At 42.6% G+C, this 14,928-nt stretch overlaps 1 protein-coding gene and 1 long non-coding RNA gene across 5 annotated transcripts in view; one reads left to right on the top strand and one right to left on the bottom strand.

Moving 5' to 3' along the window:
- Positions 1-14,928, bottom strand: part of LOC134932068 (protein unc-13 homolog A-like) — a 330,279-nt gene that overhangs the window by 307,783 nt on the left and 7,568 nt on the right. For all 4 annotated transcript variants that reach the window (XM_063926115.1, XM_063926113.1, XM_063926114.1 and 1 more), the window contains 2 exons: positions 10,108-10,207; positions 6,998-7,115 (listed from right to left, as the gene is read on the bottom strand). In XM_063926115.1, the coding sequence (XP_063782185.1) occupies positions 6,998-7,115; positions 10,108-10,207 (218 nt within the window). The remainder of the gene's footprint in view (positions 1-6,997; positions 7,116-10,107; positions 10,208-14,928) is intronic.
- Positions 4,239-4,560, top strand: LOC134932070 (uncharacterized). Its single transcript, XR_010179239.1, has 3 exons — positions 4,239-4,254; positions 4,347-4,420; positions 4,506-4,560. It is a non-coding gene; the product is annotated as an uncharacterized LOC134932070 (long non-coding RNA).

Genomic DNA, 14,928 nt, shown 5'->3' with positions numbered 1-14,928 from the left:
CCCAGCCGTCTGCCCATCTAGTGATTGAATAGAGTCCAGAGCATCAAGTCTCAGCCAAAATACAAAAAGCGTGGGAAGCACAGTGGAAGGTTACACAGAACCCCTGCAAAGCCTAGCACCTCAGCACCTCCTCCACTGTGTGACTCTTCTGCAGCCACCTGACTGGGTTGTGGCAGGAGCCGGAGGACAGAGGAAGCATGCTATTTGCACGGGTAGGCAGAGGCATCTCAGCAGCTATCATGTCAGCTCGAAGAGGGGGGGAGGGGGTTAAAATGCTCAGGAATTGTATGCCCTCCAAACGCAGCTAATACAGCTGGTGCCATTGCTGCTCCGCTATGATGCTGCATTAGTATTGAGCCCCTGGGAGTGTACCTCATAACCATAGCAATACAGCGGGGGAATGCGGGTGTTCTAGTTTTACTACCATGCTGGGCACACCCAAATGGACAGACAACAGAGCAGCTAAGCTCCATGAAGCCTGCTGGAGCTCCCTGAATTAAAAGCTGCAGATTTATTGGATGATTGCCCAGTAAGAGAGCGGTTATCTACCACCTTAGTGTTAGGGAGCACCAGCAGCAGTACTAGTATTTTGGTGCCTCTATCACTGGCTAAGGTTAGGCACCCACCCTCCTTCAACCCTTCACTACCTCCGACATCTCCTCTACCTTAAGCCCACAAACCACCTCACCCCTTATTCCATCTCTCAGGCACTCAGAAATCAGTTGATTTTCCAATCATGCTTTACTTTCCAAGCATAGTAGGGCCCTTTGTCGTCCCTCTGTCTCTTCTAAAGCCATTCTCATATCGGACACTGTGCCCTATGCTTACCTTCCCCTGTCTCCCCCATAGGTTGTTTGTTACCCTTTCCTACCTTATCTCAGATCTGCTTGCCTGATGTCTGCCCTCTCAGCTTCTGCCCCATATCTATCTGTATCTCAACTTGCCTCATATATTCCCCTTATAATTTCCCTGTGTATTGCCTCACATCTGCCCCATTTATTGCCCCATCTGCTGTTTTACATTACTTAGCACTAGTCACCGGCAGCATTGGTTATAACCCATGCGGCAGTACATAATAGGTTCTACTTAAATTTCTGCTCCAGGCCCATGTGGACCTTAATCTGGCACTGTGTACACTGATTCCAAAATCACAGCAAATATCCTTGTTTAATGCACAACAGACTTCGCGACTCGACACTAACCCTAAATACCTAGGGGGCTATTCAGCTTCAGTCTAAAACACAGATTGGATGATTATCAGATGACTGCGCATGCTCTGCATCACACGTGCACAGACTTTCACAAAGCGAACGCATCCCGGCATGATGCGATCGCATAGTGATTGACAGCTGGCGGGCGTTCGGGGGGTTGCGACACAGTATTGGTGGAGAGTGGTGCAGGAAATACAGGCGTGTCATGGCCATTTTCAGGGCAGGTGGGTGAGGTCACCTGCGATTGCTTCGACAGAAAACATGGTGCCAGTGTGCCTACATACGCAGCCTGGCTGCGTATGCAGGGGGGGGGGGGGGGGGGGGGCATCCTGTAGTTTCTCAATTTCTGTGATACGATCGCAATTTCAAATGCGAACGCTGCGCTGGGCGGTTCTTCACATGCTGGGTAGCTACTGAAGCAGAATAACCCCCCTAGTACACTATAAGCTATCAAAGACATAAAATTGAGGAAAAAGCACAATGGTGAAAAAGCTGCAACATTAAGGAAAAAGTATACAAGCTAAAGTACAAAGGCAAAAGATAAGTTTGATACTGGGTACTCATTATGCTATATTTGCTCACCTCCTCACCAAACGCACTACATCCACCTCCCCTTTCTTACAAGCCCTTCACTGGCTTCCCTTCCCTTTCAGAATCCAAACCAAACTTCTCACACTCATTTACAAAGCACTCACCCACTCCTCTCCCATTTACATCTCTGACCTTATCTCGCTTTACTCTCCCACCCGTCCTCTTCGCTCTGCTAATGCACGCCGACTCCCCTGCCTACTGATTACTTCCTTCCACTCCTATCTCCAAGATTTTTCACGTGCTGCTCCCTTTCTCTGGAATTCTTTACCTCTCCCCCTCAGAATCTCCACCTCTCTACAGAGCTTCAAACTGGCTCTTAAGACCCACTTCTTTACCAAACCCAGCCAAATCTCATCCTAACCTTCTGTCCCATGCTTGGTCTACCCCATCTGTGTCACCCCTGTCTATCTGCCCCTCCCCTTTAGAATGTAATCTCTCAAGAGTAGGGCCCTCTTCCCTCATGTGCTTATCCTGCTCTTACTTTAATAATCCTCAACTGCCCAAATCCTGCAGTTTTTTGACCACCTTGAAACTTATTTCTATGTTGTCTACTGGTGTAGTTATGCTGTTACCCTGTACTTGTCCTATATTGTCCTAACAGTAAGTCACTGGTACTCTTTAATTGGGCACTGCGGAATCCTTGTGGCGCTATATTATATATATATATATATAAATATATATATATATATATATACCGCATCTACAACCCGTGTGGTGGGTGCACTCTCGCAGAAATCAATCACTTTGAAGATCTTGATGTGTCAATCAGTTTATTCAGGTTAATCAGGTTCAATAACGTTGCCTTTAACATTCAACGTTTCGGTCCTATTATAGGACCTTTATCAAGACTGGCAATTCAGAGCATCTACATGATCAAAAAGATAAATACAATATGTATAAAATCAGACTAAAGGTATCAGATCACACCCACACCACCACCACCAGTGCCTCCCAGGCCCTTATAGCAGAAAATAGTGACATCAAGTTAATTAATAGAATCATACTCTATATGGAAACAAGGATAAAGATCAGCAAACTCCAAATCTACTCCCACAGGACAAGCATAGCACCTCACTCTAGAGTAAACTTCACAAATTAACCTGGGTCAATATTAGACACAATGAGTCAAATGATAGCTCCTGGAACACAGGACTACTATAAAAGAAAATTGACCACCCGTCAGTTTCGGGATCGAATGGCCAACCATCGGTCTTCAATCCACACGGCCTTGCTCTCTGGCCATACGGACAAGCCTGTAGCGCGTCATTTCGTGTCTGCTAGACATCAAGTGGCGACACTGAAATGCAAGCTTATCGATTGGGTTCCACCACCTCTATTAGGTGGAGATAGAACCCGGATGCTTAAACAGAAAGAAAGCTTCTGGATACATAAGCTTGACACGGTAGCCCCAAGGGGACTCAATGAGGCTAATCCCTTAAATGTATTCTTATAACTGTTAATGTTCAAATGTATCCTTATAATGAGTCTAGTGTGTCCTTTTCAATAGGGCCCCCGGACTGTAGTTATATGGTGGTTATTTTTAGGGTACCTGTGCAACTCCATATATTACAGTTGTCATATTAAATGAATATCTGTACATACAGTTTTCTGTATAATGTCTTTAATATTATTCATGTGTTGTTTATATGTTTTTTTTTTGTTTTTTTTTTATCCGGAGCCACCCAGGTCCTTGGCAGAATTTCAGTGGGATCCACTGCTTTTTATCCCCCATGGTGATAGTTCATAGACAGATGTACTTTACTAATAGGTGTTATGCCTTATTGAAAAGAAATTTTGAATATAATTAAATACAGCCTATGTACACTATGAGGGATTTTTCACTACTGGGTTTCACTGATATTTAACAATTGTCTCTAGTTGCCTTATTGGTATGCCTTTGTCCAATATAACTCACTCTAATATACTCTGTTGGTTTATTAGCATATTCCCCTCCCATCTATGCTTAGTAGATGGTGCCGTCACTTCCGGTCAGGTCGACTTGACTATTGACCCAATGTGGCTAGCTACAGTTGCTGTTTTGGCTTTCACCCATGTGCTGGGATGTTTCTTGGCACCCGTTTTTTGAGTTTAGTTTTGTGTTTTTCACTTTATGAGAGCCCCTGCGGCTTGGCCGAGTGGCGTCCGCGGGACTTCCGGCCCGTGGAACGCATCCATTTCCGGTCGCTGGAACGCGGAAGTGGCATTGCCAGCGGCCGCGAATGAAGCCAATATTGTACTTTTGAGCTACATGTGATGATTTTGGCCCCTGAAATCAGTAGCGCTGGGTATATCTAATGGTTTGATATCTAAGTAACACTCTTTTTTCTTATGGGTTAACGTTTAGCACACATATAGTTACATCTCAGGGTTAAGTGGCATATCCTGTCCCATTGTGTTAAATAGCATGCTGATGTGCAGCAAGCTGCTATCATCAGTACTAAACAGCAGAGTGGTGAGTGGACTAGCCGGTGTGGACCCCAATGGTAGGAATATTTTATCTAGTTTGGATTATTTTATATATCTTGTTTGTGTTTTAAATTGCAGACCTTGCTGCTGAAAACTATATGGCCTTTGCTGATTGATCTGTAGCTGCCTAGTGTTACTTTTTAATTATCCAGGTATGACTTCTATATGGTATATTGGGTCCTATTATACACTGGTGAGGGTCAGTGTTTTAATAAGCTTTCCAATTTTCTTTTATAGTAGTCCTGTGTTCCAGGAGCTATCATTTGACTCATTGTGTCTAATATTGACCCAAGTAAATTTGTGAAGTTTACTCTAGAGTGAGGTGCTATGCTTGTCCTGTGGGAGTAGATTTGGAGTATGCTGATCTTTATCCTTGTTTCCATAAAGAGTATGATTCTATTAATTAATTAACTTGATGTCACTATTTTCTGCTATAAGGGCCTGGGAGGCACTGGTGGTGGTGGTGTGGGTATGATCTGATACCTTTAGTCTGATTTTATACATATTGTATTTATCTTTTTGATCATGTAGATGCTCTGAATTGCCAGTCTTGATAAAGGTCCTATAATAATAGGACCGAAACGTCGAATGTTAAAGGCAACGTTATTGAACCTGATTAACACATCAAGATCTTCAAAGTGATTGATTTCTGCGAGAGTGCACCCACCACACGGGTGGTAGATGCGGTATATTTGTGACCTGACAAGGTCATTGGGAGCACCCGCCTATTTATCTCTATGAACTGATGAGAGTGCAGGATATTCTGTGGGTATGTATGTATGTATGTATGTATGTATGTATGTATGTATGTATGTATGTATGTATGTATGTATGTATGTATATATATATATATATATATATATATATACACATATATATATATATATATAAATAAATAAAACACCCTAGTGGAAGGCACCAGCAGCGAGTTAGCCCAGGGGGCGGACCGAGTGCCGGCGTTCTGTGTGTGTTTTATGTGTATATATATATATATATATATATATATATATATATATATATATATATATATATATATATTATATATATATATATATATATATTTTGATAATAATAAATTTGCAACAAAAATAATCCTAAAACAGCAGATTTATCAATGGGTGATATTCCTGATATCACTTATAATGAATGATAAATGGTGCTCCAGCCAATCAGCTCCTAACCGTCATGTATTTGAAAAATGACACTTAGGAGATACTTGACTTGAGCACCACTCAAGGGCGCAACTACTAGTGGTGCAGTCGGTGCAGTGCACCAGGGCCTTCTGCAATCTAGGGGCCCAGAGGTGGCGGATTCATCTCCAGTACTATAATGAGTTAGACTGACTCACTATAGTATGCCGTGGCTTGCTACGAGCCTTAAAGAAGAAGTAGGAAGGGACTCGGCCAGAGGAGGGGAGTAAAGCCCCTCAACTCACCTTTCCATCCCACCTCTCACGCCACATCTTTGCAAAAGTGCAACAGTGAGCACTGCTGCCGCCTCCTGGAATGTATCAAGGTATTACACAGGCACCCTCCTCCTCCCCTCCCCGAACACAGGGACACATTCCACTGATAACATGCATAATGCAGGTAGAACCACCTTTAAAACAGGGAGCCTCACTCCCGCTACCTGGTACTCGCAGTCCTGTCGACTGCCCGTTCCTCATCCCATCCCTCATAAGGTGTACATACATTCGTGGGCGTCGTAACGGGGAAGGGGGGGGCAAGGGGGCAGCATGCCCCCCCAAAACTAGATGGGGGGCGCATGCGCGGGAGAGTGCTTACCCCCGCGGGTGACTCCTCCTGCAAAATCAATGTGCTGCCGCTGCCTGCTCTGCCCCATGTCCTCCTAGCCGGCTCTACACTGAGCTGAGCCTGCTGGGAGAACTCCACCTCCTCCCAGTAATAAATCAATGAAGAGCCAGGCTGGCTAGGACGACAATGGGGCATAGCAGGCAGCGTCAGCACACTGATTTTATACCAGGAGTCGCCCGCAAGTAAGTGCTGCTCCCCCGCACTGGGGGGGGAGCGCCATAATGTCATTTTTACTACGCCCCTCCAACCTCAAAACATTCCAGCGCCCCTGCATACATTCTCTGTATGTACACCTCCTCTCCCCTAAAATCTGCCAGCTCCCCAATTCATCAGGCACCCCTGCTATGGGCAACATCAAACACTTTTCATTTTTAGAAGCTTTAGTAGATATACCCCTATCAGTGCTGCCTTGTATAAGAGATCTCTTTTAGGTCTATTACGTATTTACTCAAGGACACGGGGAATGCTCTCTCAATGACCCTTATATTAACAGTACCTTGTACTTCAGTCAGTGCACACAATGCTCAAAGCTGACAGCTATGTGTGATGGTGAAAGGAACACGTGTCCTCACAATTTTATACAATAGGACCACAAAACAAATAAAAGAGCTACTACTTCACAAATACATATTAACTGGTGTTTCATTTCCATATTTAATATGTAACTAAGGGGTCTATTTACTACGCCTCAGATGGAGATAAAGTGCACGGAGATAAAGTACCAGCCAATCAGCTCCTAACTGCCATTTTTCAAACCCAGCCTGTAACATGGTATTTAGGAGCTGATTGGCTGGTACTTTATCTCCATTCGAGGCTTAGTAAATAGACCCCTAAGGGAAATATGTGTGGGGTCTATGGTATGCTAATAATACACAAAGCCGTGTTTTCAACAATATTGCTAGTCTAAATACTTACATCTGTGGCATGTTTAATTGCTTGGAGTGGAATCCACACACTGCCTAAAATGGAGTCTCGAAGCCAAGAGGACTTCCACACTTGTACAAGGAGACCGCTCTCTGTGTCATTGAGGTCACTGCAGGAAAAAAAAAAAAGTTTCTAACAGCTTTGTAAAGTATTACACAGCTTTTGAGTGTATTTAACAAGTGACTCATTAAAGAAATAAAAATCATATATACAGTACACACACACACACACACACACACACACACACACACACACACAATCTATAAATCGCAGCTTGTGTGTATATTTAGATATTTACACAACACATATACAGGGGATGTAGTTAGAAGACCGCCAGTCACAACACCTCCCCCAACATCACGCCATCTGAGAATCCCCACAGTCGGCATTCCGACTAGCAGGGACTATTCCCACTCGTAGGTGTCCACGACCCCCATAGAGTGGGAATAGAACCTGTGGCCCCGCCGAGCCCGCAAGGGGCTTGTTGCGTTCACCCCCCGCCGGGTATGCTGACCAGCATGCCGACTGTGGGGATTCTCAGGGGGCAGGATGTAGTGGGAGGTGTTGCGACGCTTACCTAACCCATATACTGGGATCAAATGCAGATACAATTTTAAAATATTACATTTATATTCGCTACACTACTTTTAGGGATGATGTTAAAAACACATACAGTATAGGAGAGAGAATTTTTTTTTCTTTTTTATTAATTGATTTGGCAACATGTGGTGTCAAAGATGAACTCTCTCTGTTTGTGACAGCTGCAGTATTTGGGATTATTTTTTCATTTCTATTAATTTGCAATTTAAAAATTCTAGTATGATAATAGAAGAAACAGGTGCACCCTAATTGCCATATGGTTCCAGGACTTCAACCTGTACTAACCCAAGACCAGGCACCTGTGTTTTAACTTTAACCATACTTGAACAAGATGAGGTAGTAGTATAAAGATAAATTGATAATTACAATAGACTATTTGAGTCCATTGAAAAGCAAACTAAACAGGTTTAATTAATGGCCTTAGGTGGCACATGCATGCATAACTGATGACAGGGAGGATTATACAGCAGTAAGCCCTACTACTTTATTTTCCTAAAACAGAAATACAGGCTATAAATGTATTGCAATTGATCAGTTCTACAGGTAAAATAATGCCTATGTGAAACAGATTGCGCTGCAATTAGTTGACAAGCATGCAAATTAGTCCTTAGTTAAAAGGTATGATTTAGCCAAGACTAAAGTACAATAAGTACTCTGACCCTTCCAGAATGTTGTACTTACTCCTAACAACCAGGGACTCCTAATAGCTGACCTACAAAAATAAAGCAAATGAAAACTATTTAGTCCTAAGACTCAAGCTGTCATCTGGTGAAGGAATATTCTCATCTGAGACCGTGGCATCAGAAGGTGAAGAAGCCGAAGTGTTTGCAAGAACCAGCTTTTCCAGGACCACTTCTTTAGGGTTTTGGATGGTTTCACTGATGATGGAACAGGAAGCATCAATGGAATTTCTATGCTGTCTCAGGGTGTGTATTACCTTCTGGAGTTTTCTTCACTTTTGAACATTTACTGGAGATAGATAGTTATAAAGTCGGTCCTCCATGTTCCAGCACAGGCCTTTTACGGATTTATGGGATTTCAACATATCAGCATTGACTGCCTCTTAAAACTTAAAAGGGCCAAATATAGAAAGTACTTATATGTCAATTGTGATATTGTTTATTCTAAATTATTTTGCCTGTGTTTTGAGCACCATTCTCCCAATCCATATTGGACTGGTATTAACAGATATTGGAACTTATTTAGAGATGAATGCATATCGCTGCATATGCAGCCAGATCTGCATTCATCTCCTTACATGCTGGGTGCCGCCCAGCATGTATGAGGCCGCCTCCCAATGCATCTGCAATTCCATTGCGACCACATCGGAACTAAGGTTTACCCCTGGCTAGGTTGTCTGCCGCCATATTTTTTTTGTTGTTGAAGTGGCTGTGTGTGATGTCATGCAGCTGCCCCGCAAACTGCCCCAGCCCGCCTCCGTTCGGAACACCCTGCCACCCACTCTGATGGCCGCCGCTGTCAATAGCACTGTGTCCGCCTCCTTCCTGGATACGACTGCAATGTGTAAGGTCGCGCTTGCGCACAACGGCAGGTGCGCACGCGCAGACCACCTGTATGTGGCCGCTTCGGCTGTGTCCAGGTCTGAATAACCCCCATTATCAGTTTTAGATCCCAAGGTGTCCGTACTGTTATCTCTGCTCACTAATTTGAGATTGGCCAATGTGCCAGAGTTTGGTCTAGGAAGCTTCCTTGATATCTTGTAAGAGTATAACTGGTGGGAGATATTTTTCTGAGAATGGGGCAGAAATTAAATACCACAATTTTTTTCAAGTATGAGATGGAGAGCTTTAAAGTCCAGGGAGTGGGAACAGATATAAGGTAGACTCAGTAGTCTGTTTATAATTCGGTTGTGGGGACCAGCCACATCTCTGAGACCTAGAGTAATCGTTGGGCAGCAGCCAGTTAAGGAAGGTCGATTATAATTCCCCTTATAAAAACTTAAGACACAGATTAAACCATGCTCATGGCCAATCTGTGCATGATGGAGTTGGTCTGTCCTAGAGGAGCCTAAATGGCCTTCTCAGACATAATGGAAGAGTACCACTCCTAGAGGTATACAGCCAGCAAAATCAACTATCTAAAAGCAGACCGCTCCAGGAACATATCCCCCCATTGTAAATGCTAAGCTTCTTCTCATTGTGTTAACTTCTTTCCAATTAAATCATCATCGAAATATGCAATTTGATCAAGGATGCCCAGACTGTTGCATACAACTAATGCTATTTAGAAAGTTACGTTAGTTCCACATAGTCCAGTAAGGACTAAATAATTTTCTCATTATTAGTATTACTAAAAAGACTATTAAAAATAAAACAAAACCTGATAACTGCAGAACAGCATCATAATATTAAAATGGCATACACACTTTGTTATGAGTATTCAACCCAGTAAGTGGTATTACTCATGTATCAGAAGAGCTTTCATCATTTTTCTTCACCACCTTAGTCTACATACAGTATAAATGGGTTTGCAGTACTTACAATGAGTAGTCTTGCTCCCAGCATGGATCGCTCCCTGGTCTAGGTACAGTTGAACTTTGCAGATTCTGGACCTTCATAATTACATATGTGTTGCAATTGCCTGGATTAACCAACAATCAGAACATGTATTAAATATATAGTTTAGATGTGGTCTAAAAATGTTTAACCATTATAATTTGCTAGGCATTGCTCATTTTAAGTTACCCTTCAGTCGTTCAACAAGAGTGGTCACATTTATGCATTTTATTATTATTTTTTATTTGTTTGGTATCTTTGATGTAATCGTACTTTGAGGTTTAAGTTTTCTTTTCTGGTCCTGGTGATGTCAACCTTGACATCACTGGCATTAGTGCCCCATTTGAACTCCAAACCCATTAGCGTTTTGAAAGAGTTTATCATTCTACCTTGTATATTGCATTTACTACTCCAGTAGTCTCAACATACAAATTTTGCCCATTTTTTAAGTCACTTTTACTTGCCCACATGTTGACAGGTCATAAAGAAAAGGCAACGCAATTGTGACTGAGGAGATCATCATTGGAATCAAATATGTTTAAGTAACAAAATCAAATATCTTGAAGTAGTCAAATAAATGACTTCATGGTGCTGCACTATAAAATAAATAATGCTGTTTTAGCTTTCAAAAGAAACATTAGCAGATGAAACAGCAGTATTACAGAGCCGATGAGAGTGGAGGGTTTTAAAGGAGGAAAGGGTGGTTTGCTGCATAAAAAAAAAGACAGCTGAAAGGTTTAGAATGATAAGAATGAAAAAATGACCAGTAGATTTTGCACTGTGGTCATTGGTGACCTTGGTAAGGGCAGTTTATGTGCAGTGAAGGGATCAAATGTCTGACTGAAGAGTGTCTAGGATGGGGTGGGAAATAAAGGAAACCAGTTTTCCAGTCCTTCAGCTTTTACTTCAGCAACATCTCCAGGATCAGACCCTGAAGGCAACCAAACAGTTTATTCATAACTTTGTCATCTCCCACATACAGTAGACTACTGCAACCTATTACGCTCTACTACCTCTCTCCCACTGATCTCCTCTTAAATAAATGCTGTTTGTCTTCTCTTCCATCTCAACATTCTAACTCAACTTCTCCTCTATTTCTGCTTCTACACTGGCGCCAATTCCCATAAATATCTCAGATGAAGCTCATCATCTTCACTTTCAAAAAATAAAAGTGAAAAAAAAAAATAGTAAAACATATTCCCCCTTTTATATATCTGGCTCACTCCTCCACATTTAATACTCTACCAGCTTGCAGGGTTAAAAAATGTGCCCTGAAAACATATCTGTTCATCAAATTCGCCAGCTCTCCTCACATTCACTATGGGTTCTGTCCTTCATATCCCTTTTAATTCACCTCCCAACTTAACCCTACTCCCAAAGGCTGTAAGCCTTTTATGGGCAAGTCCCTCCGTTTTACCGGCTCTCAATTGCACTATCTTTATACCCAGAGAGCAGCTCCGATACATTCTGTCCACCCTTACCAAGGCAGAGAGTTATGAATCTCTCCTGGGTCAAGTACTGTACAGCACTATGATGCTCCAATAACACAGTGACATGCAAACCATTTCATAAAGCCAAAGTGCAGAAGGAGCAGATATGAGTAAAGGCCCATACACACTTGACGATAAAATGAACGACGTCGTTCATTTCAGCCCTCATCAACGACGTCGCTCATTATATCGTCAAGTGTGTATGCATCCGACGACCACCGATGCGCGGCCCCGCGGGACGTTAACGACCCTCGCTTATCTGTGGAGCATGTATGCTCAATTTCCACTATGGTCGTTACCGACCAGAGACGTCGTTGAATGTGTATGGTGTGAAAGACCAACGACCAAGCCACTGTTCACCAGCCCTGTTCCCAGCTCATTATTTTAATAAACTGTTCAGCTTGGATGCTTCAACGATGAATGGTCTATGGTCTTTGGTCTTTCGTCTTTGGTCGTTGGTAGTGTGTATGCTCATGTCGTTTGCTCAGCTGTTCAAGGGAAGTTCAAGGGAAGTCGTTAACGACGGTCGTTAACGATGTGTGCATCGTCAAGTGTGTATGGGCCTTAAGTATCATGGGCAACCCTGTCTGCCTGCAATCAATTTAGTCACATTGTATGCACCACAAAACTTGTTCCCTGTTACATGAATATATTTGCTTTGGTCCCAAATTAAACATTTTGAATCTACAGATCTTGCGTATGCCCCTGTAATTTTCTTACAAGATACTGTACTTAGGCTTGATTTCTTTCAGGCAAACATTGTCCCAGTGGATGTATTTACACATTCATATTAATAATTGCAAAACAGAGGATTAGTATAGCAGCACATTTATGCAGCAGTGACAAAAGCACACATAAACAACCTGAGGGTCACTGTAAGAATAAAGACTTTCAGAATACGGAAAGAGGAAGGAATGAAAATATATGCAATAATTCAATTCCCTGCACTATGTCCCAGGCAGTGACATTACGTTGTATGTTCTATCATGCAATTCAACAGAATATTATGTAGCCTTAGTTTGACTCTCCTCTGACCATCAGCTCAAAAACTATTTAACTCTTTACCAACAAGGAAATCGCAAATCCAGCTCCTAGGTAAATATTATGACAGATCTGCCAATTAAAAAACACAAATGTAGTACACAGTGGCGTAACTAGAGGCTTGGAGGCCCCTGGCAAACTCTCAAGGTGGACCTTCTATATGATTTCTATAAAGCCTTAGGTCTACCTGTTTTTTCATATCCAAATTATTTCTCTATCATGCATATATACGTGAGGCAGCACGAGAAGATAGTTTCAAAGCTTTGTAAGTGTATTGGCTGTTTTTTTTTTGTTTTTTTTTATCAGCGGTGGCTACTGATGCTGACCACACATAGGTCAGGATACAGCAATGCTAAAAATGTGGCCAACCTCTGAAAATGCAATTTTTGGAGGTTTGGCCACTTACGGTCAGTGGCGCACGCATGGGGGAGTTTCCGAGTACCCAGAACCCCACCCCCTTCCCCCCGACAGTCCGATATTTTTTTCGGAGAGATGGAGATAGCTCTGTCACAGTCTCTTCAATGATACATTCAGCCGCGATCGGAGTTGCCCGCACAAAGAGCACCGCTTAGCAGAGATCTCTGTACTTTGAAATGCACCACAGAGTAGCTCAAGGGAGCCGCAGGCACTCGTCAGCAGCTGGAGGTACTTAGCTGCAATGCATTCCGATCTGTTCACGGCTGGGCTGGCTCAATACGGGGGATGACTTTTACACTCTATTGTGTCCCCAGTCTATGCTCTGCCTCCACATTCTCCCTGAATTAATTAGCTGCAAAAGCGAGACTTCAAAGGGCAGATTCTCTGGCACAGATTGAGAATCCCTTGCAGAGAGGCAGCTCTGACATCAGGTTACCTGCTCCTCCTGTTCTATATTTTATATATACTCTATATCTGACACACACACACACACACACACACACACACACACACACACACATATAATATAAATATATATCTATCTATCTCATACCTGGAAACCCCCCTTTACAAATCCTGCGTTTGCCCCTGTGATATGCAGTAAGCCGCCTGCATATGGAATGAGATATATTCCGGAACTTTGATGCGGTGAGCAACGCCCGGTACCCTATAGAAGCCTATGGTTTTCATTCCATTTTTCCCAGCTGGATTCCTCCCAGCACCTCCCACGTCACGTGCATCACTTGATACAAATGCACAGAACTACTTTTGGGCAGTGGCAAATCTATAATCGGTGCAAGGTGTGCCAACACCGCATAACCTGAACCCATTTCTTGAATACTTACTCCTCTAGAGTCCCATGTCTGCGGCAGCAGTGCTGTACAAATCACTGGGAAAATGGAATGGCGGACATTTTCCTGGCAGTTCGCGCATGTGCAGTAGGAAAATAACTGGGAAAAGGACACACCCCATACTGTAAAGGGACGCTCTTAATGACAGACCAGTCCTTTGCTGAAATATTCATGCATACAACATTAATAAATGCAGATATGCATGCAGTGAGTGGTGGGATGCAATGCATTCAGTCCATCACATGCGGTAGGGGTGGGGGGCAAAGTTAAAACATTCCTTTAATGTTACATGCAATATGTGACGATTGCCTGACCCATGGGATTGGCAGTGCTGCGTTTCACTGTAAAGAGTGCACTCAGGACACACCACTCAGCTTCTTCCTGTATAAGCCCGCCCCCAGACTCCAATTGGATATTTACACAGAAGCCTGGGGGCAGACTTGTTCAGGAAGGAGAAGCTGAGTGCTGCTGTGTCCCGAGTGCAGTAGCAGTTGTGGTACACATAGCACTGCCAATCTCCGGGGACCATCGTATCGTTTTATTAGAAGTCACAACTCAATAGCACCATGTACACAGAAATAAATTGCCAAACCATGTATTTAGAGTCAAGAGTACTCCTGCACCAGAATTTAGGTAATGAGTATTTATACAGGGAATATTAATGACAAACTGGTTTATGTTGACAAAACAAATGTTCCAACATACAGTAACACACATATACATGGTGCTGCTAGTTGATTAAATATACATATATCAATTTAGAGAAGAAAAAGTAAATCAACTTTTGATAGCAGCACTCATTCCCTTCCACAAGAGAATTAATTCTTCTTTAATAAAAACAACATGTTTGGTACTTTCTTATTTCAGATTATCATTAACAAAGAAATGTCAATACCCATATGTGATGTAGATATCTTTAATATTATCACATATGATGTATTATATGTCCCCTTGTTATAAAGGGGTCATGTAGAGTGAAATATAAAATCAATAGAGACAAATAACGT

The sequence above is a fragment of the Pseudophryne corroboree genome, chromosome 6 (genome assembly GCF_028390025.1).
Source record: "Pseudophryne corroboree isolate aPseCor3 chromosome 6, aPseCor3.hap2, whole genome shotgun sequence".
NCBI lineage: Eukaryota > Metazoa > Chordata > Amphibia > Anura > Myobatrachidae > Pseudophryne > Pseudophryne corroboree.
This window is presented reverse-complemented; position numbering and strand designations above follow the sequence as displayed.